Source organism: Centropristis striata, chromosome 3 (assembly GCF_030273125.1).
Source record: "Centropristis striata isolate RG_2023a ecotype Rhode Island chromosome 3, C.striata_1.0, whole genome shotgun sequence".
Lineage (NCBI taxonomy): Eukaryota > Metazoa > Chordata > Actinopteri > Perciformes > Serranidae > Centropristis > Centropristis striata.
The window spans coordinates 11,290,240-11,316,287 of record NC_081519.1 but is presented as its reverse complement, the minus strand read 5'-3'; the positions used below and the strand labels follow the sequence as shown (position 1 = coordinate 11,316,287).

General features: G+C 38.8%; 3 protein-coding genes across 3 annotated transcripts; 2 read left to right on the top strand and 1 right to left on the bottom strand.

Moving 5' to 3' along the window:
- The first annotated feature begins 1,809 nt into the window (after positions 1-1,809).
- On the top strand, positions 1,810-9,376 carry slc6a14 (solute carrier family 6 member 14). Its single transcript, XM_059329546.1, has 15 exons — positions 1,810-1,875; positions 2,479-2,623; positions 2,711-2,842; positions 3,992-4,153; positions 4,302-4,416; positions 4,501-4,633; positions 5,470-5,610; positions 5,823-5,958; positions 6,052-6,144; positions 6,239-6,364; positions 6,927-7,045; positions 7,178-7,277; positions 7,373-7,482; positions 8,430-8,597; positions 8,748-9,376. The coding sequence occupies exons 1-15, from the start codon at positions 1,810-1,812 to the stop codon at positions 8,901-8,903; spliced, it is 1,902 nt and encodes a 633-aa protein (XP_059185529.1). The 3' UTR covers positions 8,904-9,376.
- Positions 9,377-12,500: 3,124 nt separating this feature from the next.
- On the top strand, positions 12,501-21,546 carry LOC131969195 (sodium- and chloride-dependent neutral and basic amino acid transporter B(0+)-like). Its single transcript, XM_059330374.1, has 15 exons — positions 12,501-12,554; positions 13,255-13,399; positions 13,499-13,630; positions 14,697-14,858; positions 15,481-15,595; positions 15,684-15,816; positions 16,014-16,154; positions 16,605-16,740; positions 17,034-17,126; positions 17,223-17,348; positions 17,482-17,600; positions 17,726-17,825; positions 18,849-18,958; positions 20,088-20,255; positions 20,349-21,546. The coding sequence occupies exons 1-15, from the start codon at positions 12,501-12,503 to the stop codon at positions 20,448-20,450; spliced, it is 1,836 nt and encodes a 611-aa protein (XP_059186357.1). The 3' UTR covers positions 20,451-21,546.
- A 628-nt stretch (positions 21,547-22,174) lies between these two features.
- Positions 22,175-25,505, bottom strand: LOC131968521 (acidic mammalian chitinase-like). Its single transcript, XM_059329440.1, has 11 exons — positions 25,456-25,505; positions 25,300-25,329; positions 25,010-25,211; positions 24,848-24,904; positions 24,598-24,763; positions 23,872-23,996; positions 23,361-23,484; positions 23,089-23,271; positions 22,885-23,004; positions 22,652-22,790; positions 22,175-22,560 (listed from the first exon to the last, which is right to left on the bottom strand). Exons 1-11 carry the CDS (start codon positions 25,478-25,480, stop codon positions 22,280-22,282), a joined length of 1,452 nt encoding a protein of 483 aa, XP_059185423.1. The 5' UTR covers positions 25,481-25,505; the 3' UTR covers positions 22,175-22,279.
- Positions 25,506-26,048: the final 543 nt, after the last annotated feature.

Below are 26,048 nucleotides of genomic sequence, written 5' to 3'. Positions count from 1 at the left end.
TTGTGATAAGAGTGCGAACAGCTGTCCTGTATGTCAGCAGGGCTGCAGAGGGAGAGTCAAAGGACACAGGATGTCTATATTTATAACATTATCATCACTTTATTTTGTAATCTGTGGCCACACCAACAGATACTGTCATTACAGCTAATGTTATACTGGGTTTACAGTGGTTGACCAAAAATGACTCAGAAACCAAAAGAGCATCAAGCAGAGCACATTACACACACCTACCATGTGCAGATTTATCCACACCCTGTCTGTGTAATGCCAAGTGCTCAGCAAGAACTGACGACACTATTCACTCATAACCTACAAGTCTGTTTGTCTGTCTTTCAATATGATGGATCACAAGAAAGTCAGTTATTGTAAATAACGTATGCAATATATCTCAGTATTTTTGGGAAGATTTCGGCTTTGATTCAGCAAAAAAATTGTGCGTCATTTTCATGACAATTATCTAGGGCTAGGGAGTAACCTTCGATGTAATTTAACCCAGGGTAAAAAGGAAAACCAGGAAAACTGAGTAAAAAGTAAAAATACAATTATATATTACCACAATAAAATGATGATACAATAAATTGAACTCAGTTACTTTCTAAAACTCTGGCTCACAACACGGTTCTGGTACAGTCTCAGCAGTTTCACAACACCATTTATTGGCTGCAGCAAACAGCAAAAATCTCCCCCCAAAAAAACACTTTGCACAATCTTGTCAGCACCAAATGCTGAAGTTAACAACAAGAGACACAGCTCTACTATCAGGGCTAGAGGTGTAAAAAGACAATTGTTTTGCCTGTTCAACATATCAACTTAAAGAGTAATGTTGGTGTTACTCTTTGGAACAGTTTGTTTGTGGGTTTTTTTTTTTCATTTTAAAATATGAATTATTATGATTGGCCTGTACGGAAAAATCTTTTCAAACACCTTGTTACAAAACATGAGAGGCAGAATAATCATAAATAGCTTAAACCATATGTAAAAGTGCTCAATTCAACACACACAACACACACAGACACAGACAGACAGACACACACACACACACACAAAGTCAGTGGATGTATGTGTGTGTCTGTTTATCTACAGCAGCTCACTATTACCATAAGTGAGCTGCTGTAATAATCTGCTGATTAATGGCTTCAGCAGGACTTCTTCAGATACCTCTCTGTCATGTCTTCTGACATGGTCGTCACCACATCACCAGGTTGTGATTATGGGTGTCAAAGATTTACGTAGGCTAACAGCCCAGTGATTATATGGAGATGTCACTGACCAAACTGAGATCTGTCCATCATCAGTCACTGCAGTGGGTGGAGGGAGCAATTGTTAGATGTGGTTACTGGTATGGAGTCACTCACCTGAGTCACAGTCATGACTCCACTGTTTTGTCTTTTTTATCAGTACAACGTTGTAAACACTTCTAACATGATCTAAAATTAGGAGTCATATACAGGACAGGTTTGGTCTATTTTTGCAAAATGATGAAGGAAATACCGGTCAGAAATACTGGCATAATACAGGAAGCAACATTAATCAGCTTTGTATCAGAATGAATGGGTGTAGGTGAGTCACTAATGTCATCTAAATAAACTTCCTACGCAAATGTGCATTAAATCATGATTCCAATTCAAGAAAAAGGTTAAATGGAAGCAGCTCAGCAGTGTTGTTGGGGGGGAAGTCTGAGCAGGTGATTGGTCCAAAAACATCACTCCCTTGTCTGTGTAGGGGGGGAGGAGGGGGGCGACTTTAAAACAGATCTACCTGTGTGATGTGAAGCTCTTATACAGACCATTAACAAGCAGGTGAGAGGACATGAGGGAATACAGCTGGAACAGTTTCAAGGGTTTAATCTTTGGAAATCCTGCAGTTGTCGACCAGGTAGGATTGTTTCATCGGACTTTCACTTGAATCTACAACACAATAGTTGCATTGGATAAGACTGGTGTCACATGGTTGCCTGTATTTCTGAAAATGAAATTAAATGTAAATCTACAGAGGATCACAAAACTTTGTTTGTGTGATTTAATTTAGAAAAAGGTCACTTTTGCATTTTTCATTGTAACAAATTTTCAATTTTTTTTATTTTTATGATGTGCTGCAACAGAAGGTGAAACAAGATATCTTTTAAATATAAAATGGTTTCATTTGAGTGGCCACAAATGTGCAGTTGTTATTTGAGTGATAACAGAACCAATGTTCTTTTTGTCTGAACTGATGGATGAATACATTTTTTAATACATTATGTACTGTATTAGTTGAAACGAGCAGCAATGACCATATTCAAGATGATTAGCAGTGAAATCAGCTGCAGTAATGACTTGTTGCAGCACACATGCAAAGAAACACCTGTCCTGTGTGTATTTTTATTAAATATAATCATAGCATTGCAGAAATTTGTATTGCATCATGCTTCAATTCTTTGTACAACAAATAATGACATTTTACAACTTTTCCTACTTTAATGAAACTTTTCATGAGCAGGATCCACATGTGGATGATGGAGATGAGAATACTGAGCGAGGGAACTGGGCCAGCAAGACAGACTACATCCTCTCCACCATCGGCTATGCTGTTGGACTGGGAAATATCTGGAGATTTCCATATTTGGCCTACAAGCATGGAGGAGGTAGGTGTTTATGTTTAATGCATTAGTGTCTGCTAATGTTTGATAGATACACTGTTGATATTGTTTTTGTTCTGTCACACTGAGCAGGTGCCTTTCTTATCCCTTACTTTCTGATGTTGGTGGTGGCTGGAATTCCTCTTTACTTCCTGGAAAGTGCCTTCGGGCAGTTTTGCAGCCAAGGCCCGATAAACGTATGGAGAGCAGTGCCACTGCTGCAGGGTAAGACCACCATTCAAGTTTTGTGAAAGATTAGTCGGGCACATCTAAAGGTGAAGATGTCAAACATGAGGGATTTAATGAGGCTGTTGGTTAATGGTCAACTGTGGAGCCAAAAATCAGTTGTTTTTAAGACTCCTTTATGACTTCAGAGGAGGTTGTTTGACTTTAAGGCTCGAACCATTCAAGGCTAATGCTTGAAACTTATGGCCTTATATGAAAACTACTGGTTAGGTGCCCTCTGTGTTTCTACCTACTCACACTGGTAGTTAAAACCATTCAAAACTACAGAAAGCAAACAATGTTTCGATGTTCTTGGTAGTGCCTGATTACTGCTTTACAGCACACAATGAACAATTGTGAAACTATTGTTTAAGTTAATTGGATGTGATTTAATTGGGTCAAAATCCACGTGTATTTGAACAAGAGAAGAAAGTCATATTTCAGGTGTCTTAGGTGACACTATCATTTTGACACTTTGTGACATCTGACACTATTTTCACATATTGTATTTGAATATTTCTGCATTTTTCTATATTTCTAAACTCTTGTGGATTCAGTGAGCACAATCCTATTCATGTGTGATGATGATGTGATAGTCCCTGCAGTAGCCATTTCATTGTAGTGAGACCTTGACCTCACTGATAAAAATGACCTGTTGTGACCTAGTAATCACAGCCTCATAAAACTTTACAGCCACAAACAAGAGACCATTCAGAGGATGTCCCAGAGAACAGAAGTGCTCTGTACTAATTGCTGAAAAATGCAATTCTTGCAGAAATCTCTTGAAAGCTTTGTATACCAAATCACAGCATGTATTTTTACTATGGTGTTCCTCAAGTTGGCATCTTAATGTGGTATTTTGAAGGGATTTTTGACCATTTTAACTGTTCTCCAGTGGTCAAAAATTGTGAAATATAGCAATATAACTTACGAGGTGTAATTGTATAACAACATGTGAACATGGGCTCTCCTAGTCTGCATACTGTAAATCATATGTAGCTTATGCAGGTTATATACTGTAGAGGCATCATTATTAAATTAGGATTGTTTCATATCAAGTTAAAAACTGCTTTTGCCACTTTTAAGAGGCTTTGTATAAAAATATTTTATAAAAACAGTGTCTTATTACTTCTCTCTCTGGCTCTCCAGGTGTTGGCCTTGCCATGGTTATGGTGACTCTAATAGTCTCAGTATACTATAACGTGATCATCGCCTACAGCCTGTACTACATGTTCGCCTCCTTCCAATCTCCTCTGCCCTGGTCCAGCTGCCTCGGTCAGACTGACAGTAACTGCAGCAGCACGCCTATAGGTACTCCTTTAATCTCTTTTAATCGCATTTTTATCAGTATTATGCTCGCTGTGTTTCAGGTCAAAGCACAATAAATAAAGAATGCATCCATTCTGGGAAATTAATCCTCAAAAATATTCACTAAATAGACACTTTTTTCACTTTCTAGTGCACTGTAATATAAGTGGTGTTATAGTGGCCAACTGGACTCATGAAAACAGCACGTGTCCTTCATCCAACTTGATCATGGTTCCAGTGCAGAGCCCGAGTGAGCAGTACTGGGAGTAAGAACCACACATCTTAATGAACATAAATACACACCTGTCAAACTGCTGTGGCTGTACATTAAAGATGTCTCTCCTCCTCAGTGTTGTGGCTCTGCAGAGGTCCAGTGGACTGGATGAAACAGGACCAGTAGTTTGGCACTTGGCCCTCTGTCTGCTGCTGAGCTCCATCATTGTTGCTGCAGCGCTCTTTAAAGGCATCAAGTCATCAGGCAAAGTGAGACAACATTCACCTCACAGCAAGAACTCGTCCACTGTCCAAGTCATACTGGCCATGACACTGAACTGCAGAAATAAAAAAGCAAAAGACTCCTGTCAGTTTAATCTGGAAGATGTCCTGCTATACAAAGCTATTGTTTACACCACTATCTATATTTCCTGTGTTAAAGGAATAGTTCCCCATTTGGAATATAATAAGCTTATTAGCTTTCTTGTTGAGGGTTAAATATTTAAATAATGAGATTGATACTGTCACATCTGTAAAAACACAACTCAAGTCAAGAGTCAACAGCCAGGCTAACAGCTCTGTGGGGCTGCACATGTCCTTTGAGCTAAATGCTAACATGTCCACAGTGCCTAGTTGCAGATGTTTAGCAGGTAGGCTATAATCTTCACCATCTGGTTTGGTGTAGTGTGCTAGCATTTTTTTAATCAGCACTGAGCACAAAGTACAGCTGTGTGTGGTGGGAATGTCATTAGTTTTGTCATAAATCAACCTGCTGTTGGCACTAGAGGAACTGTAGCCTATAACATGCTAATTGTTTAACTTTAGAGGGGATGACAGCTGTTTTTGTTACCTTTGGATACAGCCAGGCGAACCGTTTCCCCCTTTTCCAGTCTTAATGCTAAGCGAAACTAACCAGCCGCAACTACATGTTTAACATACAAACATGAGAGTGGTTTCAATATTCTCTTCTCTTGGCAGAAAGCGAATGAGTGTATTGTTTGCATAATGTAATCCCTCTTCAAAATTATACTTAAAACTGCCGACAGCAATACCGAAAATATAAATTAATGAATACATTTTCAACAACTTCACTTTTGTCTCTGCAGGTTGTGTATTTCACAGCTACATTTCCTTATGTGTTGATTGTGATCCTGCTAATCAGAGGCGTGACACTAGAGGGAGCCAGAGAAGGGATAGAGTTCTACATTGGTTCCCAGTCCAACTTGACAAAACTGACAGAATCACAGGTAGGGAGCCAGCTTTGGCCAACTTGTTTAACTTCAACACATTACAGCAGAGATGTGGAAATTTGCTGCTATATTACAGTAAATGACCGTTATCAGTTTAAAAATTGTGTTTTATGTTGACTTGACTTGGGACTCAACTTTGTTTGACTTGTCTGCACTACAGGAACCTAGTCTTTTATTTTGATGCATGATAGCTTGTTTTTTTTTTTTAGGTTTGGAAAGATGCAGCGAGTCAGACCTTCTACTCCCTCTCCATTGGTTGGGGTGGAGTCATGACACTTGCTTCCTACAACAAATTCCACAATAATATGTTCAAGGACTCATTTATTATAACCCTGACTAACGCTGGTAGGAGCACAGCTACTGTAACAGCATCATTTAAAGAAAGTTTTTAAAATGTAAATACTTATCTCATAGTTTGCTAATTGTATCTTTACCTAGGTACCAGTGTGCTTGCAGGCTTTGCAATATTTTCAATCTTGGGTCACATGGCTCACGTCTACAAACTGCCTGTTGGAGAGGTGGTGAAGGACGGTGAGACAGACATACCATGTGGGAATCAATTAATTAAAAAAATGTGAAGACTACTAGGTGGTATCTGAAGTTTTGACTCTTTGTCTTTGTGCAGGATTTGGCCTGGCATTCATAGCATATCCAGATGCTCTGTCGAAGCTTCCTATCTCCCCTCTGTGGTCGGTTTTGTTCTTCTTCATGCTTTTGACTGTTGGTCTGGACTCTCAGTTTGCAGGAATAGGTGAGATCATCAGCTGCCATTCATACATTTATATGTCAATACATTTTACATTACATTACATTAATCTCTATAAAAACAAATCAGCATATGAAGGCATGAATCAGTACGCAATGAGTTAATACTCTGGTATTGGAACCATTCTGTTTTTCCGTTTGTTGTCCATTTGTTGAGTAGTATTGACCAATCACATTTGATTGGGTTTGATTGACATCAGTCTGTGTGGAGCAAAAAAAAGGCAGAACACTTGAAGGCCACTGACTCTTGTCTGATTTGATTTGATTGATTTTAGCTTTTTATCAGCTAAGCTAACTTTGCTTTACTGGCTACTTGTGTCGTCTTTGAACTCCACTGTCACGTTTCAAGTAGTTAATCAGAGTGTAAACAATGGCCAGAGCAGGGAAGAGGAAGTCTTGGCCCAGATATCTTTATCCAGATAGAGTCCCAGAAATATCTCCCCTTGACCCTGGAGGCTAAAACTTCAGAAGATCGTACTTGCATAACATGAAGTCAATGGCTGTTGCAATAGAATGTTTTATCCTGAAATCTCTCCTCTGGTAATTAGAGGTGATCACCACCTGCCTGCTTGATGCCTTCCCTAAAGTCTTCAAATCCAAACGAACTTTATTGACGTTAACGACATGCTCCATCCTCTACCTGCTGGGCCTGCCATGTGTCACAAGGGTAAGTCTGCCTGACTGTAACTTTATGTCACTCTTGTCTCACAGTTGCCTCGTTAATTGCCTACTCAGCTGGTGTGTGTGTGTGTGTGTGTGTGTGTGTGTGTGTGTGTGTGTGTGTGTGTGTGTGAGATAGGCAGGAATATACTGGGTGACTCTAATCAACGAGTTTGCTGGCAGCTGGGTGCTGCTATTTTTGGCTCTCTTCGAGATCATTGGTGTCAGCTACATATATGGTAAATATGATTATTGAAGACATGTGCACATACAGGTGACAGAGAGCCTTAAACTCCAGCTGTGTACATGTGTGTGTTCTTCTCATGCGTTACAGGAGGTAACCGTTTTATTAAAGACATTGAGATGATGATTGGAAATAAGAGTTTCGCTTTCTGGCTGTGGTGGAGGGCGTGCTGGTTCTTCATCACCCCCTGTATCATAGTGGTAAGTACAAGTTCTCATGATGAAAAGACAAGTAATAATCACATCTGGCATCTGGCATTTGCTTGAATCTATGTATATGTTGAAGAATGCTGTCAAATCAAGAATCAGCAATTATTATAGCCTCAAAAGCTACACAAATAAATACAAGAAAGTTATATTATTTCTCCCAGGATCCACTGAACTTGTATTAATTACAATTAAATTATTAAAATATCCCATGCTTGTATATATGGCCTCTATGCAACTGCTTTTGAACAAATAAAAAAAATGAAAAAATTAAATTGGCCCCCTCTTAAATTTAATCTGGAAATTCAGATTATGGAAAAAAAATTAACTACTGAGTCTTTTAGTAAAGTTAACACTAAACAAGACATATATGGCCAAATGTTAAAATGATGAAAACACAAAAAAATGTTTAAATGTATACAGTGGCATGGATATACAGTACATTGTGCCTCCTCTGTCTGCCATCCTAAAAAACAGTGTGCCGTGGTAGCAACCTGTCAATCACAAAGTAGCCACGCCCCTAAAGCATATCCTTCTTTATCATCTATTTTATTCTAAATGCAACCACAATTTACTAAATGAGCATCATGCTGTAATGAAGAAGCCTTGAAACTAGTGATTTAACAATAAACTCATCAGGAAAATCACCCGGACCCAGATAAGCGGAGGAAAATGGATGGATGTTAGGGAAAATGTTTACTGAGATAATAAATCAAGTGAGAAGTAGAGTAAGTTTCTCAAAGACTATACAATCTGACTTCTTTTTGCAACCAGTGTAGTTGCCCCCTGCTGGCCTTTAGAAAGATTGCAGGTTTTAGGCACTTCCACATTTGCTTCACTTTTCAGACTACGTCCACTGCTTTAATACAGTCAATGGATTCCACTGTGCCGCACATTAGTTCTGATTTTAAATAATGAAACTGGCTGCCTTTGTTCTCTAGGTGATCCTGATCTGGTCTCTGATGGACTTTAAGCCCCCCACCTATGGAGGAATCCAGTTCCCAGACTGGGGTTTGGCTCTGGGCTGGTCCATGGCTATATTCATCCTCACCTGCTTCCCAGTCGTTGCTGTGTATAAGCTGATAAGAGCAAAGGGAAGCCCCTGGAAGGTGTGTGTCTGTGTGTATGAAAGCTGGAAAAATATGATGGTTCAACACTAATGATGTATTTTTGCATTGCATTTTGCAAAGCTAAAGATAATTTTTCCATCAATTCAAAGACTTGAAAAGAAAATGACGCTAATCTCGTACTTTCCACAGCGTCTGAAGTCACTGTGCTCTCCAGCTGAAGAGTGGCATCCCTACCTGGACGTCCATCGAGGAGAACGCTACTCGCAAGAACGCTGCCGTCTCAGGATGAGCCGTAAAACCAAACCAGAAGTAAATGTGAATGTAATCTCCAGCTCATGGCTCTGATGCATTACATTTTCTTGAAGAATGGTCTTGCTGCAGCAGCGTAATCTGTGAAAGTTAAAGTTACATAAAAAGAGTTATGACCTCTGGGAGGCAGAAAGTGACTCAAACACAAACCAAACACCATTTCCTGCTGGGCCAGGCATTATGCAACAAACTTGTGTGAGGTCATGTGTTTACAGAGTCACTCAGGACTCGACCACACAGACCAGTGATCTTAAACAAGTGAAAACGTGCTGAAAGCTTTTTAGAACAATAATAGCACCGCTAACATGAAGGAAATCATTTGATTTAATGTATATATCAACAATGTTGCTCCATGTGGCTTTAGAATCAGGTAATGTGTCTTATTTTATTAATGATCCTTTTTTTATTATTATTTATCTCACTGTCTTTCATCCAAAATGTTTCATGTCACTATACAATCTTTTGTTACCCACCTCTGATTTTCTACAATAAATATCTTCTTTCTCTGACTCTGATGTCAAGCTGCTTTAATTGCCGTACCAGCACAGATCAGACATTATTGCTAAATGTGTTGCAGCTGGTCTCACATGAGCCTCAGTGGCGCAATCTTGTATTAAAATTTAACCGTTATAAAGTTCTGCCCTGAATTCTTTGAGCTGTTCTTATTATCAGCATATGTCATGTGTGCGTGTGTGTGTGCGTGTGTGCGTGTGTGTGTGTGTGTGTGTGTGTGTGTGTGTGTGTGCGTGCGTGTGTGTGTGTGTGTGTGTGTGTGTGTTGCATTGCTCTCTTTGCTGATTCTACCACCTGGGGGCATCACGGTCAGAAATAGTGTAGGAAAAAAATGGTATATAGCGATAAATGGTTAAACTACTGGTACATCTAGCTTAACTGAATCAAGTCTATACTATAATGCAATACATTTACTTTTATGAAGGTTATTATGAGTTTTATAGATCAGCTTATTCAATCGTATGATCATTTTCAATTTTGTGGTTTGTGGTGGTGTTTAGTTTTAAGCAACATGTTTCTAATATTTTTCAGACACCGGGAATAGACTGATATTTTATACTTTAGACCAATGCAGCATTGTCATTATTCACTGCTGTTAAAGGAGCAGTCTCAGATCACGCAGAAGCTGTAAAACCAGATAAACCATTTATTCCATTAATGACTGATGCATAACAGTGCATATTTACAAAAGGGTTTCTAAGTATGTGTGAACAGTGGAAAGGTATTTGATTAAGCTCAAGGGCTCATATCACTTGCTGTCAGAGCAACAGAATGTAGCTGAGCTGATTTTGGGTCTCTCTCTATCTCTCTTTTTTTTTTATTTAACCCATATTTCACCAAGTAAGATGTGTTAATCAATAATCTCTTTTATAAAGGAGATATGCTCAACACAGCAGCTTAAAAAGATACAGACAACAACAGTAACCACAGTATAACAGAATAAATACATTAACATGGGAACACATTAAGGTACTGACACCAATGTACTTATAAGAGCTTTAAAAATTAGTCAGAGTGGTCAGTTACTTGAGTCATTTTAAATGCTATTTCAAGTGAGAGGAGCAGGGCATATTAAGCATTCTTTCCCAGTTCAGTCCTGTGCACTTAAACAGACAATAAGACAACAGCAGTTGGCCTTGTGTCTACACTGCAGAGTGTAGAGATCCTCAGTGGATCCCATAATAAGAGCTGAGCCATTATAATAAGTTGTTGGTAAACAGTCTGTGCAGGAGCTTAACATTTATGTCTGTCTCACTTGTTAAGTCACCTGTCATGTTCTTCAATGTCTCATCATCTCTGGGTTATTATTGTATGCTTTAATGATTATGCAGCAGTCTGATGTCACTGAACAAACTTAGCAGCTGTTTTAAATTTAACCAGACAGGCTTACACCCTATTTTAAGTTATTGCAGTGGTAATTATAGAAAAGACGGCTTCATTGGTTTGTTCATTCATGCATTGATTTACTTTCTAAATTAATGCACTGGCTACGTGGTAGTTACAACACTGAGTGTAGTCCTTGATAGTGATTACGGGACTGTGACTTGGCTGGATATCTGTCTCGTCTTGTTTAACATACTGTTAAATCATATTTACTGTTAGTGTGACTCATTGGATGCATACTGTTGTGTTATTCTCTGATCTGTTTTGCAGCAACAACACCGCTGCATCCCAGGCTCAGGGCTGCCCAAGACAGCTGTGATTAAATACAAAGAAGCCGGAGTGTTTTCTCCGCTATAACAGAACAATAACAGGTGCCACAGACCATTCTTCAACCGTACATAATGTTATTGACTTTGAATCATGCTCGCATAACGTTAGCTTTCTAAAGGGTAACTTGGTAGCTGAGAGGACTAAATATAACTTCAGATTCATCCTGTTTACACAAGGATTGAGCATTTCTATTACACAAGAGCCTTATAGGATGATAATGAATGCTCCAGGCATTGATCAAACCCTGAAGAGTTACCAGGGGAACTGAGTTAGGAGCTTGTGAAAAATGATAGATTTTGATTGCAAAATGCATGAAAATATAAATGGAAATTAATTGGTTTAATGCCCTTCGAGGTGTCCATTATGAGGAATTTATGGAAGACAGGGAGGCCAGATCTGTCTGACGCCTCCACATTGTCCATTCATTCCTGATAATTGACACCTTGATGGGCATTAACTCTTAGCTATTTTATCTATTTTTTGAATTGCATTTTTTATTATGTGTGACAGAATGTGTGTATGTTAATTTAATAAAGGCTAGAGGCTTGTAGCAGCAACCTGATAATGTAAGAACGACTGAAAATGTAATAAAATTTGGACTTAACTCGATCGAAAATGTAATAAAACCCAAAATGTAATAACTTCACCAATAATGTAATAAAATATCCTGACTGATATTGAGATAACATACTGATAATGTAATACCTGGGAATTTATTACATTTTCAGGAAGTTGTTTTGTTGGTTTTTGGTTGTTTTCATGAGGTAGTGATTTGTTGGAAATCTGTTCAGAGGTACGTTTAGGGAAGAGTTACCTGGGGTCTCCAGTGCTGCTCAGAAGTTTATCTGAGCTGGAATTCTATCAGTCAGGATATTTTATTACATTATTAGTGAAGTTATTACATTATTTGATTTTATTACATTTTCGATCAAGTTAATTGCAAATTTTAGTACATTCTCAGGCATTATTACATTATTAGGAAATTATTACATTATAGGGTGCTACAAGGCTGTTTGCTGTTTTGTCCATGGTGTCTATTATGCAGTGTGCATGTTGGGTTGTTGATTCAATTTTATTTTTTTAAAACAGACAGAGACTTACATTAATTAAAAGTTCATATGGAAAACCCGTTTTCTCTCCATACAACTACCCTCACATCACATGACACTCTTCCCAGTTATAACACAAACATTTTTAAGTAGCTGACTTTGTTTGGCTGTCTATTTTAAAACCTTACAACGCTGCACTGACAAACTTGTTTTTACAGTGCAGACAGGTTCACCTCGAGCTGAATGCATATCATTGGCTAGAATCCAGTTTGGGTGTAGTTGCATGGGACATCAAATGCTTTTTTTCTCTCAGAGTTTGAATTTTCATTTCCAAACCATCAGAAGCAGTTGAAACGAAATGTGGGAACATGGCTCTGAAACTCCCAAGGATCCTGCTATTCTTTCTGATGAGGTAGGACTGCAGACAACTAAATCACTAATTAAATCTCACTACTAAAATACAGTCATAAAATTGAATCTTTATATTTTTAACTATGTTTTTTTAATGTGGTTTATCAGAATGTCAAAAATAAGTATTCATCACTCAGTGGATAGAAGCCATAATTTAATATTTCTTTAGATTTTTACAATTGAAAGTGCAACAAAAATAACAAAACTAAAGAAAGATAATATACAGCAGTGTTCTAGACTACGATTTATAGCTCATATAGCATACCCCAAAAACCAATATGATAACATTATTAAATATAATAAGCAGAATTTGTCATGTATCCAACTCCTATATTTGCTCATTAGTGTGAGAAAAAGTGTATCTTCCTGTGAGAACTAAGTTCAACTTTTCAAACATTTGTTTACCCCTCCTCCTCTGTTTAACACGATGACTGACGGCTAATTTACTAAAGCATGACTGATGTTTGCATATCTCATATAGACCTTTTGATATTTGGACTTGTCACAGCAGGACAGGTGTAATTAATTATGTTATATTAGTGGAACTTGCTTGCTTTTCCTCCAAATACAATACAATTGTCTGGAATAAAAACATAGATAATATACAATGGTTCACATATTGGATATATTATTTCATTTTTCAGATCCATTATTATGTTATTTACACCATCGATAATCATTTTTAACGGTGCTTTAAGCAGGGCTCTCATGTGGATGATGGCGATGAGAATCCTGAGCGTGGAAACTGGACCAACAAGACAGAGTACATGCTCTCTATGATAGGCTTTGCTATTGGCCTGGGAAATATCTGGAGATTTCCATATCTATGCTATAGGAATGGAGGCGGTAATGAGTTGTCATCGTTAAATGAAAATTACTGATCATAACAAGGTTCAACGTATTGTGACTGTCATAAAAAAAAATGTCTTTTATCCCTGTGAGCAGGTGCCTTTCTCATTCCCTATTTCCTGATGTTGGTTTTATGTGGGATTCCTCTTTTCTTCCTTGAAAATGCTGTCGGTCAGTTCTGCAGCCAAGGTCCCATCAACATATGGAGAGCAGTGCCACTGCTGCAGGGTAAGATCTAAAGGCCGCCATGCTTAAAATCAGAATATTCAAGAGATAGTTTGGATTTTGGATTATTGGATTACCTACAGCTGATGGCCATCAGCTAGGAACTGCTGGGCAGCAGCAAAAATATATTTTAGTCACCTTTAAATAATCAATATTAAGTGTTTGCTATATTTAGAATATTTTCAACTTTTTACCTTGATGTCAGACAGCACTGTTGAAGTTTTGTGTGAGGAGCTAAAGCCATTCTATGCTCTCGCCAAAACCACGAGACTCCCTTGATAAAAACAGTAATTATAGCGTGCAAAACACAGGAGTTGCTGGTCTACAGCTGCCTTGATCAGTTAGTTAGTTTGTGTAATTGTGTGACTTTGGTGAATCTGAACTAACCCTTTAAAACAGCAAAGAAAAACAATAACACAAACCTAATGATCGAGGTAGTGGTAGACCAGCAACTTCCATGTTCCTCTAGGTAAAATTACTTTATTACTTTATTGTCAGTTTTGACAAGAGCATGGATAATGGCTTCAGCTCCGTCCTTGTAAACTAAACCAGGGCTAATGGTAGAAGAAGTACTTCCATCTTTTTAAGTGAAAGTAGCGATACTACTGTGTAAAAGTACTCTGTTACAAGTAAAAGTCCTACATTCAAAATCTCTAATCTTACTTCTTTATTTTACTTCTCATAATACATCATTATTTATTTGTTGATTTTTATTGTATGTGTCATTTTCCCATGCTCAACTATTACATCAAAATTATAATTGAATTGTTAGAGATATTCCGATAATTTTATAGAAATATTGTAAAAGTGCTGCAACTTTTTTTCCCCAATTAAATTCATTAGTTTATTAAATGACAAAAAGTTTTATAAATTCTGTCAAATAGTCATCAAGTAACATTTAGTATCATAAAGCCTTAAGCTTGATCATTTTGGTAACTTTGATTAATATTTCAAAATTTCGTTGCAGTCAATATGTCACTAAACTAAAGTTCCAAGGATTAGATAGTACTATAATACATGCTATATTAGTTATTACAAGTGTGTTATAACCTTAAAATTTCTTTTCCAGGTGTTGGCATTGCAGTGGTTGTTGGAAACACAATTATTGCAATTTCTTATAACGTGATCATCGCTTACAGCCTGTACTACATGTTCGCCTCCTTCCAGTCTCCTCTGCCCTGGTCCAGCTGCTTCAGCTGGGCAAACAGTAACTGCAGCAGCACACCTATAGGTGCTTTTCCACTCAATAACTTTTACTTATGAAAATGTCTCGATCAATCTGCTGTTTAGTAAATGCTGATCTGTCACTCAATTAAAAGGTCCAGTTTTAACTATAATAAAAATATGGAGGCAGTGTCTGTGCCTAAATGAAGCTCTGTGTTTGCTGCTGGGTTCAATGATGTTTATGCTGGGAAAATTGAACTTCTTGGTTAGTTTGAGGTGATAAAATTACTTGGTTAAGTTTAGGAAAAAATAACAAGGTTTGGGTTAAAATAACTGTAAGTAATTATGGGATGCAGTGATTTAGGTGATGTAGAAGGTGATGTAGAAAGTTACTTATCTACATGCAGAAGTTAATTTCAGGTTAACCTGATTGTATTGGTAACGCGTCTCATGTCCCATTCAGTTATACTAACTACAGTCCCTACAGGTGGCTGTCAACAAATGACAATATGGGGTTTTATAAGTGTGACTCCTGGCTTACAATTCTATTAATTAGACTGACTTTGTTTGTTATAATGACTTTTCATTGGTAAAAGTACAAACAGTGAACAGACTGTTTGGTTTTAACAGAACTAAAGAGTGTCAAACAACGCTGCATCCATCACACAGACTCCTCTCTCTTGTTCTAGTGCACTGTAATATAAGTGGTGTTATAGTGGCCAACTGGACTCATGAAAACAGCACGTGTCCTTCATCCAACTTGATCACGGTTCCAGTGCAGAGCCCGAGTGAGCAGTACTGGGAGTAAGAACCACACACTCATCCAATCGAACACAAATACACACCTGTCAAACTGCTGTGGCTGTACATTAAAGATGTCTTTCCTCCTCAGTGTTGTGGCTCTGCAGAGGTCCAGTGGACTGGATGAAACAGGACCAGTAGTTTGGCACTTGGCCCTCTGTCTGCTGCTGAGCTCCATCATTGTTGCTGCAGCGCTCTATAAAGGCATCAAGTCATCAGGCAAAGTAAGACAACATTCACCTTACAGCAAGAACTCGTCCACTGAAAGTCCACTTCTCCCTCCAGTACATGATATATGTGCCATGGTTCATACATTATTGTTAAGAAGGGGTTATATGACTATATCCACAGCTGGAGACAGGTTTTTGCCTAATTTACATTTCTTTGTCACAGTATGAATTCTGGGCTTTTGTCTCTGCAGGTTGTGTATTTCACAGCTATATTCCCTTATGTGGTGATTCTGATCCTGCTGATCAGAGGCGTGACACTAGAGGGAGCCAGAGAAGGAATAGAGTACTACATTGGTTCCCAGTCCAACTTGACTAAACTTAAAGAAGCACAGGTAGGGACCCAACAGTGCATCATTAACTGCAACACAGCACCCTGACCATCATACTGTCAACAACTATCAACACAAAGCTGAAGTTGGTGGGACTGTAATTTGTTTTACAGACATTTGATCATAAACTGTGTAAATATATGCGTCTCCATTTCCTCCCAATGGACGAAAGGAAAGCCGAAAATAACTTGGATACATGAGCATGAACCTTGATGCTACCAATCATAAATCAAACATAGATTCATCGTGTCCATTGAGACACCACGCCTCCTTTTATAACATCAAATGCCTAATGTAAACTGAACTAATCTGGAAAATTAGCCCTTAAACATGTGTGTTAAGAACTACAAATTGGCATCCCTACAGTCACACTGTTAGTATGGCTAAAAAGAATATCTTCCTATAAAAGTATCATCCTGTATCACTCTTTTAAGACATTTTGGTGTGTTTTAGGTCTGGAGAGACGCTGCAACTCAGACATTTTTTTCCCTGTCCATTGGTTCGGGCGGAATTGTGGCTCTTGCTTCTTATAGCACCTTCCACAACAACATGTTCCTGGACTCAATTATTATATCGCTCTTCAACCATGGTAGGACAACAGCATTCAATTTGAAGCACTTTTTCAAATCAAGTAAATATATCATCACTAATAAGAAAAAAAACACCAGGACGTAACAAAGTTGTCCCTGAGTGGTACTATCACAATATTGCATTGAACAGGAATTAATTGGAATCATATGATATCCATTGCTTCCATTTCAGCAGCTGGTTATAGGATATAACTAGGAAATAATTTGAGTGCCCCCCTTTATTCAGTGTGTGAAATTGTGCATACTATCTCTTCGTGTTTAACATTCTGTGTGACCATTTATCCTCCTCTAGTTACCAGTGTGTTAGTAGGCTTCGCCATCTTTTCAATTTTGGGTCATATGGCGCATGTCTATGGAAAGCCTGTTGGATCAGTGGTGAAAGAAGGTCAGACACCCATAATACCACTTTGGCCACATTTTTAAATATAAATACTGCTGCAGCAAATGTTTTCTGATGTTATTTTTCTCCGTCTTTGTGCAGGATTTGGCCTGGCATTCATTGCATATCCCGACGCTTTAACTAAGCTTCCTATTTCTCCTCTTTGGTCTTTCCTGTTCTTTTTTATGCTTTTCATCGTTGGCCTGGACTCTCAGTTCACAATGTTAGGTGAGCTTTTGTGATTCATGAATAACTGGCATACATTTAGATCTCAACCTAGCCTGTTCCACAGCACCTTGCCTGTGTTGAAGCAACAAATCACTCGGCTTAGATCTGTTATCATTTCTGTTCTTGTTATCAGAGGTGATCAACACCAGCCTGTTGGATGCCTTTCCTGAATTCTTCAAATCCCGACATGCCTTATTTGCTATAGGGACGTCCGTCTGTGTCTTCCTGTTGGGCCTGCCATGTGTCACAAGGGTATGGCAGATCTACCCACAGTGACTATATTTCTACTGTCTGATATTATTTCCCAGCTTACCAGCAGTGTGTGTGTGTGTGTGTGTGTGTGTGTGTGTGTGTGTGTGTGTGTGTGTGTGTGATAGGCAGGAATATACTGGGTGACTCTTCTCGACAAGTTCTCTGCCAGCTGGGTTCTGATCATTTTGGCTCTTTTTGAGCTCATTGGCTTCTGCTACATATATGGTAAATACAGATGACAGCTACAGTGATATGTAAAAGTTGTTGTTTATTGGCTGTATTTATTGTATGTTTGTATGTGTATTCCACAGCCAGTGTCAGCATAGTTTCCAAAGCCCTGGGCAGTCAAGGCTCAGGCAAATTAATTAACAATTCCACATGTAAAGTGCTACTTAGCTAATCAGAACTCTGTTTGTCCTGCTTGTCTGCTAACCGTTAGCATTGGTACTACTGTTGTCACCTAAATCAGCTACTATGGGCGTCATAATTTTGATAATAAACTTAAAAAATTGATCAAATGCATGAAAACAAATAAACAGAAAAACCCCACAACACTTAAAAAAGAAACAGGTTAGCTTACCATTTGCAGCTGGACTTTATGGCCACTGCCAAAGTCAGAGATGTCAGCAGTACCACAGTAGAATAATAGAAAATCTTTGTCTTTCACTGAAGTCACCTGTGTGAAACATTTTGCATTTAGCATGAGTTATGTAAACATTCAGACTTCATTGTGCATTTAGGTGCACCTCGTGAATGAGAAACTCTAGCTGTTGCCTTCCCTTTTGGCTCTTTATGCTGTTTAACAGTCTGGTGACTGGTTTTGTTATTACATTATCATTTTTTAAATTATTATTTGAGCATATGTCCTTAGCGTGGTACATTCCAATAGAAGGAGGTGTTTATGTCAAACTTGACACCTTGAGGCTTTTTAATGAAACATTTGAAAATGTAAATGACAGTGAATAGGACATATAAGCAATTATATATTGCAATTTATGAATCAAGAGTTGATAGTCTAATGATGGCATATTCATCAGTACTGGAGAAAAAAAAGGTTGAATCTTTTTTTTTCATCTAAAGTCAAATCAAATTTGTGAATTGAAGAAGTTAAAGTTAAAGGATCACCAAATTATGTACTATATCCCCTCCAGGGACCAAGAATATATAGAATAAAGGTCTGCACGACATTAAGTGGTAATCTGTTTCTCAGTTATTTCAGTTTGGCCATTTTTTTCTCATGTGTTACAGGAGGGAACCGTTTAATTAAAGACATTGAGATGATGCTTGGGGAAAAGAGCTCTTGCTTCTGGGGGTGGTGGAAAGCATGCTGGTTCTTCATCAGCCCCTGTATCATGGTGGTGAGTACATGATGCACCTGATGCAAAAGACTGTATTTCTGTATACTGACTGACTGTACATATGTTGAGTGCCATCAAATCAAGTATCAGTTTGCTGTCGTCTCCGCCATCCTTTTTGTAAGTCACAGTTTCCTTTAGTGTTATTTTCTTTATAATTTTTATTTTTAATTTCAAGAGTTTAGATTCAAGATTTACTGTGAAAATGCGATGTAATACAGTAACTGTAATTCAGAGATCTAAGCAGCGATGTAGAGTCAAACATTAGATCCTCACGGTGGCCCTGAGAGCTCACAGCGCTGCAACTTAAGAAAACACATGCAAATACACAAAACACAAGCAAATTGAGAAAACATCTTCATCAATTTGACAACACAAGCGCAGCATTTAGAAAAAGCGCTGCAAATAGACCACGACACAACATAAGTGTTTCTGGAAGACACTTCCAGTGATGCAGACGTCTTGACATGCTTATATAATTACGTTATTTCAAGAAAATGATTATTTCACGTTATAACGATCATAGTGTGCTAACGGCTAGCAAGACCAAGACCTAGTCGGTGCTGTTGAGAGAGACCAACTAAAACATGTATCATTCATTTATTTGATTTGTTTAACTGCAATGTGATTGATAGGGGCTAGTGAGCTAACGCTATACATCACATCATAACATGAAAATATCATTATCATGAAGTAACGTGATAATTTCACGTTATAACGTAATAACATGAAATTACCATTATCTTGAAATAATGTGATTATATCACAAACGTGTCCAGACGTGTGCATCGCTTTTTAGTGTCCTCTGGAAACACTTCTGTTGTGTTGTGGTCTTTGCAGCACGTTTTCTTATTGTGTTGTGGTCTTTGCAGCTTCATTTTCTAAATGCTGCGCTTGTGTTGTCAAATTGATGAAGATGTTTTCTTAATTTGCTTGTGTTTTGTATATTTGCATATGTTTTCTTAAGCTGCAGTGCTGTGAGCTCTCAGGGTCAGCGTAGATCTGAGCATATTCAGCAGAACCAGAAGGTGTGGTGATGGAGCTTCACCACAAAGGGTTTCAGGTTATAAAAGCCCTATACAGCTGTTTGAATCTAGCTGGAGTTTATATCATCAATAACTCTGTTGTTTAGGTGATCCTGGTCTGGTCTTTTGTAACCTATAAGTCACCCACCTATGGAAAGGTCAAGTACCCTCAGTGGGGTTTGGCTCTGGGGTGGTGCATCTTGGTGTTCATCGTTATCTGGATTCCTGTGGTTGCTGTGTATAAGCTGATGAGAGCAGAGGGAAGTCCCTGGAAGGTGTGACTGACTGAGATATTCCTCCTTAAATTTCAATGCCGTACTAAATTTGCAGCCATATTTGTGATCCTAATTTTACAATTCTTTCCACAGCGGCTGAAGTCACTGTGCTCTCCCTCTAAGGAATGGCATCCGTACCTGGACGTCCATCGAGGAGAGCGCTACTCAAAAGAACCATTTGTCAAAGATCATTAAATACATTTTAACTTCTAGTTCACTGATATACACGGATATACTTATAATGTTTTACAACACCCATTTTAGTTTAGGCTAATGGGTGACCTGTATCTGCATTTTATGTATTTATTGTGTATTTCTATCAGTATTGCATTTGTTAAGTATTGTTTTTAGTGTTTTTCTTTTTAAGCGTGAGGCTTAAGCCATCACCCTTGTTAAGCAAATTGAATTTTTTGTTGTGAAAAGTGCTCATTGATTAGGTGATAACCCTGATGTTGTCAGTGATTCAGGAGGAACACAGCACGTGTTGCAAACAGCTCCAGGCTTTCATGTGCTTTGAATGTGCTTACACGTGTCTTTTCAATTGGTCAGCTTTTGTCAAAGCTTTACACCCACATACTGCATGTGCTCATGAAAAAGCTAATTTTGAGCCACCTCCTCAAAGCTTTGCTGCTATTGGTGAATTCAAGAGTTCACTTACTATTAGCTGCTGCTGTGATGTGGGTTTATGTTCAGTTTTTTCTTTTTCTTTTGTCTTTCTTGTCCTAAAGGATTTAGGAAATCTGCCTCATTATTAACATACCTGAGGACTCAGTTTCACTTAAAGAGACGATGTTCGAATGTTAATAGTTTGAAGAGTCAAATCTGAAGAATGGTTGCATTTAATTACGCAAAACCTAATTTGGATAATCAGATTTATCTGTTAGAGGAGCGACTGAACTCAAAATGGAAGTCAATTATAATGTTTTAATAGAGGCATTAAGTCATGGATAATAGAGAAACAACATTGTTCTCACAGCTAATTGCCCTGTATGCTCTATATGTATGTTCTATTAAAACAGCCTCCTGTGTTTCTCTACAAACGCTGAACACTAATGCTACACATTTCAAGAATTTCATCTGGTAGCCATCTAGCACAACTGTTCTCAACCTTTTTCATGTCAAGGACCCTTGAATTATTACACAGAACTCAATTTTTACAAGATTTTGCTTCAACTCAACTCAAATGACTGCAAGCGTTCTTCCATTTAATATGATAAGTGATTGGCTCCCTACGGCAGTTGAGCGTGATGTATTTGATGCAATAATGTCATTAAATTGTGCAATAATCATATAGTGTCGGTGGCATTTCACACAACTGAATGTATATGAAATACCTTGGTGTGGTGTTACATTAACAATACTGGTATTGGTACTAGTAGTGTATTTTTCAAATCATACCCTATATAGTTAACATACAATGTTAAACTGAAAACTGAACATGTTCCATAAATGACAACAATACATTACTTGCAATCATTATTTAAAAGTATTAAAACAGGAACTTCCTAAATGACCCAGGGGTTTAAAAGATGGTGCCCTTTTCTGTTTTCTTTTATCCCCCTCTCCATTTAATTATATATTATTATATTTCTATTTACTGGCCCACAGGGTACAACAAAGTGAACACAAATATGAAGAATTTCATCAGGTATTTATGTTTACAAATGACAGCTATAATGGAAAATATTTAATCCAGTATGTATTAAATAGCAGTGATGTGTGAATGTGTTTTAATATAATATGGACTCATTTTAATCTTTGTTGTTTCTTTCGTCTTTCTGCAAGTGATCATAACTGTTTATCTTGATTTTCATGATTTCACTGATTAGAAAACACACACAAGACACATAAAACCGTCAGAGATCTGAAGTTGCTTTTAGTGTGATCTTTATTTTGGTGCGATCAGTTACAGATGTTACAGAGCTGTTCTTGACAGGGCCTTAGTTGGATGGTCTTATGTTACATGATACTTGACCCAGCTCCTAACTTGAAAACAACCAGTATGAAGTTCAACCATGGACTGTTTAAGCCCAGTTGCAGCACTTGCAGCTGTCGTCGAACACAAGGCCGGCAGCACAGTGCTGGGCATAGGTCTGTCCCTGGCTGCACTCATAGAAGTGGTTCTTGTTGGTTGGGTCGGGGTAGAGTCCGTTAGACTTGCCAGCGCAGAAGCCAGATCCAGTGCTGCCGCCGCTGCTGCCACCACTGCTGCTGCCGCCACTGCTGCTGCCACCACCGCCGGGCTGGGGCACGGCGTGCTGGGTTGGTGTGACTGGAGCCAGGGGCTCAGTACGAGAAGTGCAGGCTGGGGAGAGAAATTAAAGAATTTGAAAGATGGAAACAGCCTCATTACTGTGTGTTTATGTCAAGATGATATGTGTTTTTTTAATGCATACAAGCTCCGGTTCCCAGTCCGCTCTTGATGGTGTTGATCAGGGGGTATTTTCCCTGGCCACAGAAAGTGCCGCTGAAGTCATCCAGATCCAAACTCCACACCATGGCTCCACCAAAACCGCTCTGCTTCAGCCATTGAATCTGTAGAGCAGATGAGAGGTGAAACCAAGTGTTAAATAGACTTTAAACAAAAAAGGTTTGAGAATTGAATGAAAAGTTCAGCGCAGCTCCATACCTTAGCGTTGAAGCTCTTAACATTGTCATATCCGACCCAGGTTCCCTGGTGGTAGGCATATGGCACCTGTTGGGGGGCATCCCAAGCCTGAGTGGCTCCTTGCTTCAGGAAGGTGCAGATCTGATGGGAGGAAGAGGTTTAAGGTTAGGGATCTACATGTCAACCCTATGTTGTCCTGTCCTCTTTATATATGCATGCACACACCTCATAGTAGGCCCAGAAGCCAGCCTGGCGGGTGAAAGGTCCAGCAGGTCCGGGTCCACTGGCGGGAGCTCCCACAGCAGTGTTAGAGGAGGCCAGGCGGAAGGTGTGACCATAGGTGGGGAATCCAACCAGCAGCTTCTCAGCTGGGGCACCATTGCTCTTCCAGTAGTTCATGGCATAGTCCTACACACAGCCAAACAGCAAACAGCCCACTGTGAGTGCCTGCTCTGTAATTTGAGTATTATCAATTTGAAGCAGGAGTCACGACTCACCATGTTGAAGTAGATCATTGCTCCCTGGTCAGCGGGGCCCTTGAACAGGGGGCTGTTCTCTCCAACATTGTGCTCCCAAGAACCGTGGAAGTCGTAGGTCATGACGTGGAAGTAGTCCAGGATACTGGTTATCAAGACAAGAGGATCAGTGTTTTGTAAGCAATGGACTAAAATGTGTTTTGCAATGTATTCCATAAGATTACTCAAATCACATAACATATTCATAACACAAATTGACCTTGCTAAGTTTCATAAAAATCAGGCCAGTACTTCTTCCATAGTCCTAATTAAAGGGTTCCATTAAACAATTTGTCACAATTTGTCAATTTTTTGTTTTTTTGTAGTTTTGTCTAATTTAAGGCAAATACTGGATACTATATATACTGCTCTCCAAGAATAGTCGGCATTGCTTCATTTTACAGGGTCACAAGACAAATAGATTGGGAGCCATGGTTCCTTACAACAAATGGGAGGGTATGCAACATTTGCATGTGTCTGCTCATGTTCTTACGTTCCAATCTGGGCAATCTGGTATCCAGACTCAATGGTTCCCTTTCCAGCAGAGACAGCAGCAGTCAGCATCAGACGGGGACGGTTGGTCTTCTTGCCCTCAGCCTCAAAGGCGGCCAGCAGCTCCTACAGATAAGCAAGAGAAACAGTTCAGGCATTCACTGTTTGTACTCATATCTCCAAAAGGAAATGTATAATATTGTATATAACCCACAGAACATGCAGGGCTGCCTCTTAGGAAGAAGTCAGGTTATGTAGTATAAAGAGCAACAAAGTCCACATTGGAAGAAGATCAGGGTGGATGAATGGGTCAAGCAAACACAGGACTTGTTGTTGCTATTTATATTCCATGTAGCATAACATAAGTTATGTTTAATTTTAACATTAGCATCAACATTAACATTTTTCTGAACTTAACCAAGTAGTTTTGTTCTCTAAACAAGTGTTCCACTGCCCTATGATTCATGTTGCTGGACATTAATATGACAATGCATGAAAAATGGTGCATGACTTGGTAATGATAATGTTATAATATTATGACATTTGATGACTATATTTTTAACATAAAATGTAATATAAAGTTCTATGAAATCTGGGCAGTTTTGCCCCTTAAAAAGTGAAATAGTTTTTTATCGTGTATAACCGCAGTAATGGCAGCTCGTTAACTTCCACCTACAACCCAAATTCTTCCATAGATACATTAGAAGAGAATAGCCATATGACAGACCTGGCACAGGACGGTGTAGCGCTCCTTATCCTGAGATGGGGAGCCACGAGAGCCGGGGTACTCCCAGTCAATATCCAGACCATCAAACTCGTACTGACGGAGGAACTTGATCACGCTGTTGATGAAGGTCTGACGATTGGCAGGAGAGGAAACCATAGCTGTGAACCTAGAGAGGAAGACAGTCAGAGTTGCTTCTGTGCTAGAAATTCCTCTTGGTGATAGTACTGATCCTCATTTCATTGCTACTTACTTAGCGGTGCCGAAGTTCCATCCTCCGATGGCCAGCAGAGTCTTCAGGTTGCTGTTCCTGTAAGCAGCAACAACATCTACTTTAACACTCTGTGTGAATGCACGCTTATGTGTAATATATATGAGATGTCATGTCACACTATCACTTTGAGTATGTACTAACTGGTTCTTCAGGGCCTGGAACTGTCCGTAGAGCTTCTCATCGTCCCACTCGTAGGTCTTGATCATGTTGCCGTCCATTCCAGCGAAGGCATAGATGAGGTGGTCACAGAGACATGGGTCAACGTTGGTGGGGAAATACTTACCTGCTCCAGGACGGTACTGTCCCCAGTTAGTGAAATAACAGGAGAGGATGTAGGATGATCCTGCAATAAAGGAAACAATTGCTCTTGCATTATGTTACCAACTACATCTATACATATAAGACCAACACTGAACGGATAATATAATTACCTAGCTGCACATGCAGCAGGAGAGCCAGTCCTGCAGAGAGAGGAGACAGAAATAGAAGGTAAGGAGCAGACAGTAGCTAATGAGAATCAATCTCAAGTTCAAAAAAGTTGAAATGTGTAAAAAAAAGTTCAGTTATGAGCAAGGGGCTCAGCTTACCAACGCAGATGAGTAGTTTGCCCATGTTGCTTCTGTACAACGAACTGTCGACCGCTGGACTCTTTTATACCCCCGTGGTCCTCACCATATCTGCATTATCTGTAAAACGTGTTTGAAGTGGTTTTCCAATTCAGCAAAAATCTAAATGTCAAACTAATTCATTTGTTTGGTCAAGACCTGTGTTGCGTTGGACTTACAGAAAGCACTGATAACCTTCAAGTGCCTTTTGATAATGAAATGATCCGATTAAATAAGATATTTTCAAGGTTATTGTTGTTGGCTTAAAAGTGCAGAACACTTAGAGAGATTTGTAAGTTTTAAGTTTATACTTCGCTTTATATTTTCAGTAAGAGTTTCAGCATTGTAAATACATCACTGGTTTACAAATGTTTCTTATATGTATGTATCCCAAAGACTTCCTAGACAGCAGAATATGGTTTGCAACATTTTACTTTTACGTAAGTTGTTTGAGACTGATATTTACTGAGTTGTTAAAGTTATCAGCTACATGCCTTATCACCCTGAGACAACGGTTTAATATCAGTTATCACCGTTAGTCTGTCACCTGAAATGAACTAAGTTGTCTGTCATAT

Bases quoted from the DNA above. Each gene is read 5' to 3' on its own strand.
- slc6a14 (XM_059329546.1), top strand. From the start codon at position 1,810: ATGAGGGAATACAGCTGGAACAGTTTCAAGGGTTTAATCTTTGGAAAT. The intron at 1,876-2,478 runs GTAGGATTGTTT...TTTCATGAGCAG, and splicing joins ATCCTGCAGTTGTCGACCAG to GATCCACATGTGGATGATGG. The intron at 4,417-4,500 runs GTAAGAACCACA...TCTCCTCCTCAG, and splicing joins CCGAGTGAGCAGTACTGGGA to TGTTGTGGCTCTGCAGAGGT.
- LOC131969195 (XM_059330374.1), top strand. From the start codon at position 12,501: ATGTGGGAACATGGCTCTGAAACTCCCAAGGATCCTGCTATTCTTTCT. The intron at 16,155-16,604 runs GTAGGGACCCAA...GGTGTGTTTTAG, and splicing joins CTAAACTTAAAGAAGCACAG to GTCTGGAGAGACGCTGCAAC. The intron at 17,127-17,222 runs GTCAGACACCCA...GTCTTTGTGCAG, and splicing joins TGGATCAGTGGTGAAAGAAG to GATTTGGCCTGGCATTCATT.
- LOC131968521 (XM_059329440.1), bottom strand. From the start codon at position 25,480: ATGGGCAAACTACTCATCTGCGTTG. The intron at 25,330-25,455 runs GTAAGCTGAGCC...CTCTCTCTGCAG, and splicing joins CAAACTACTCATCTGCGTTG to GACTGGCTCTCCTGCTGCAT. The intron at 22,791-22,884 runs GTATGGAGCTGC...TCTGCTCTACAG, and splicing joins TTAAGAGCTTCAACGCTAAG to ATTCAATGGCTGAAGCAGAG.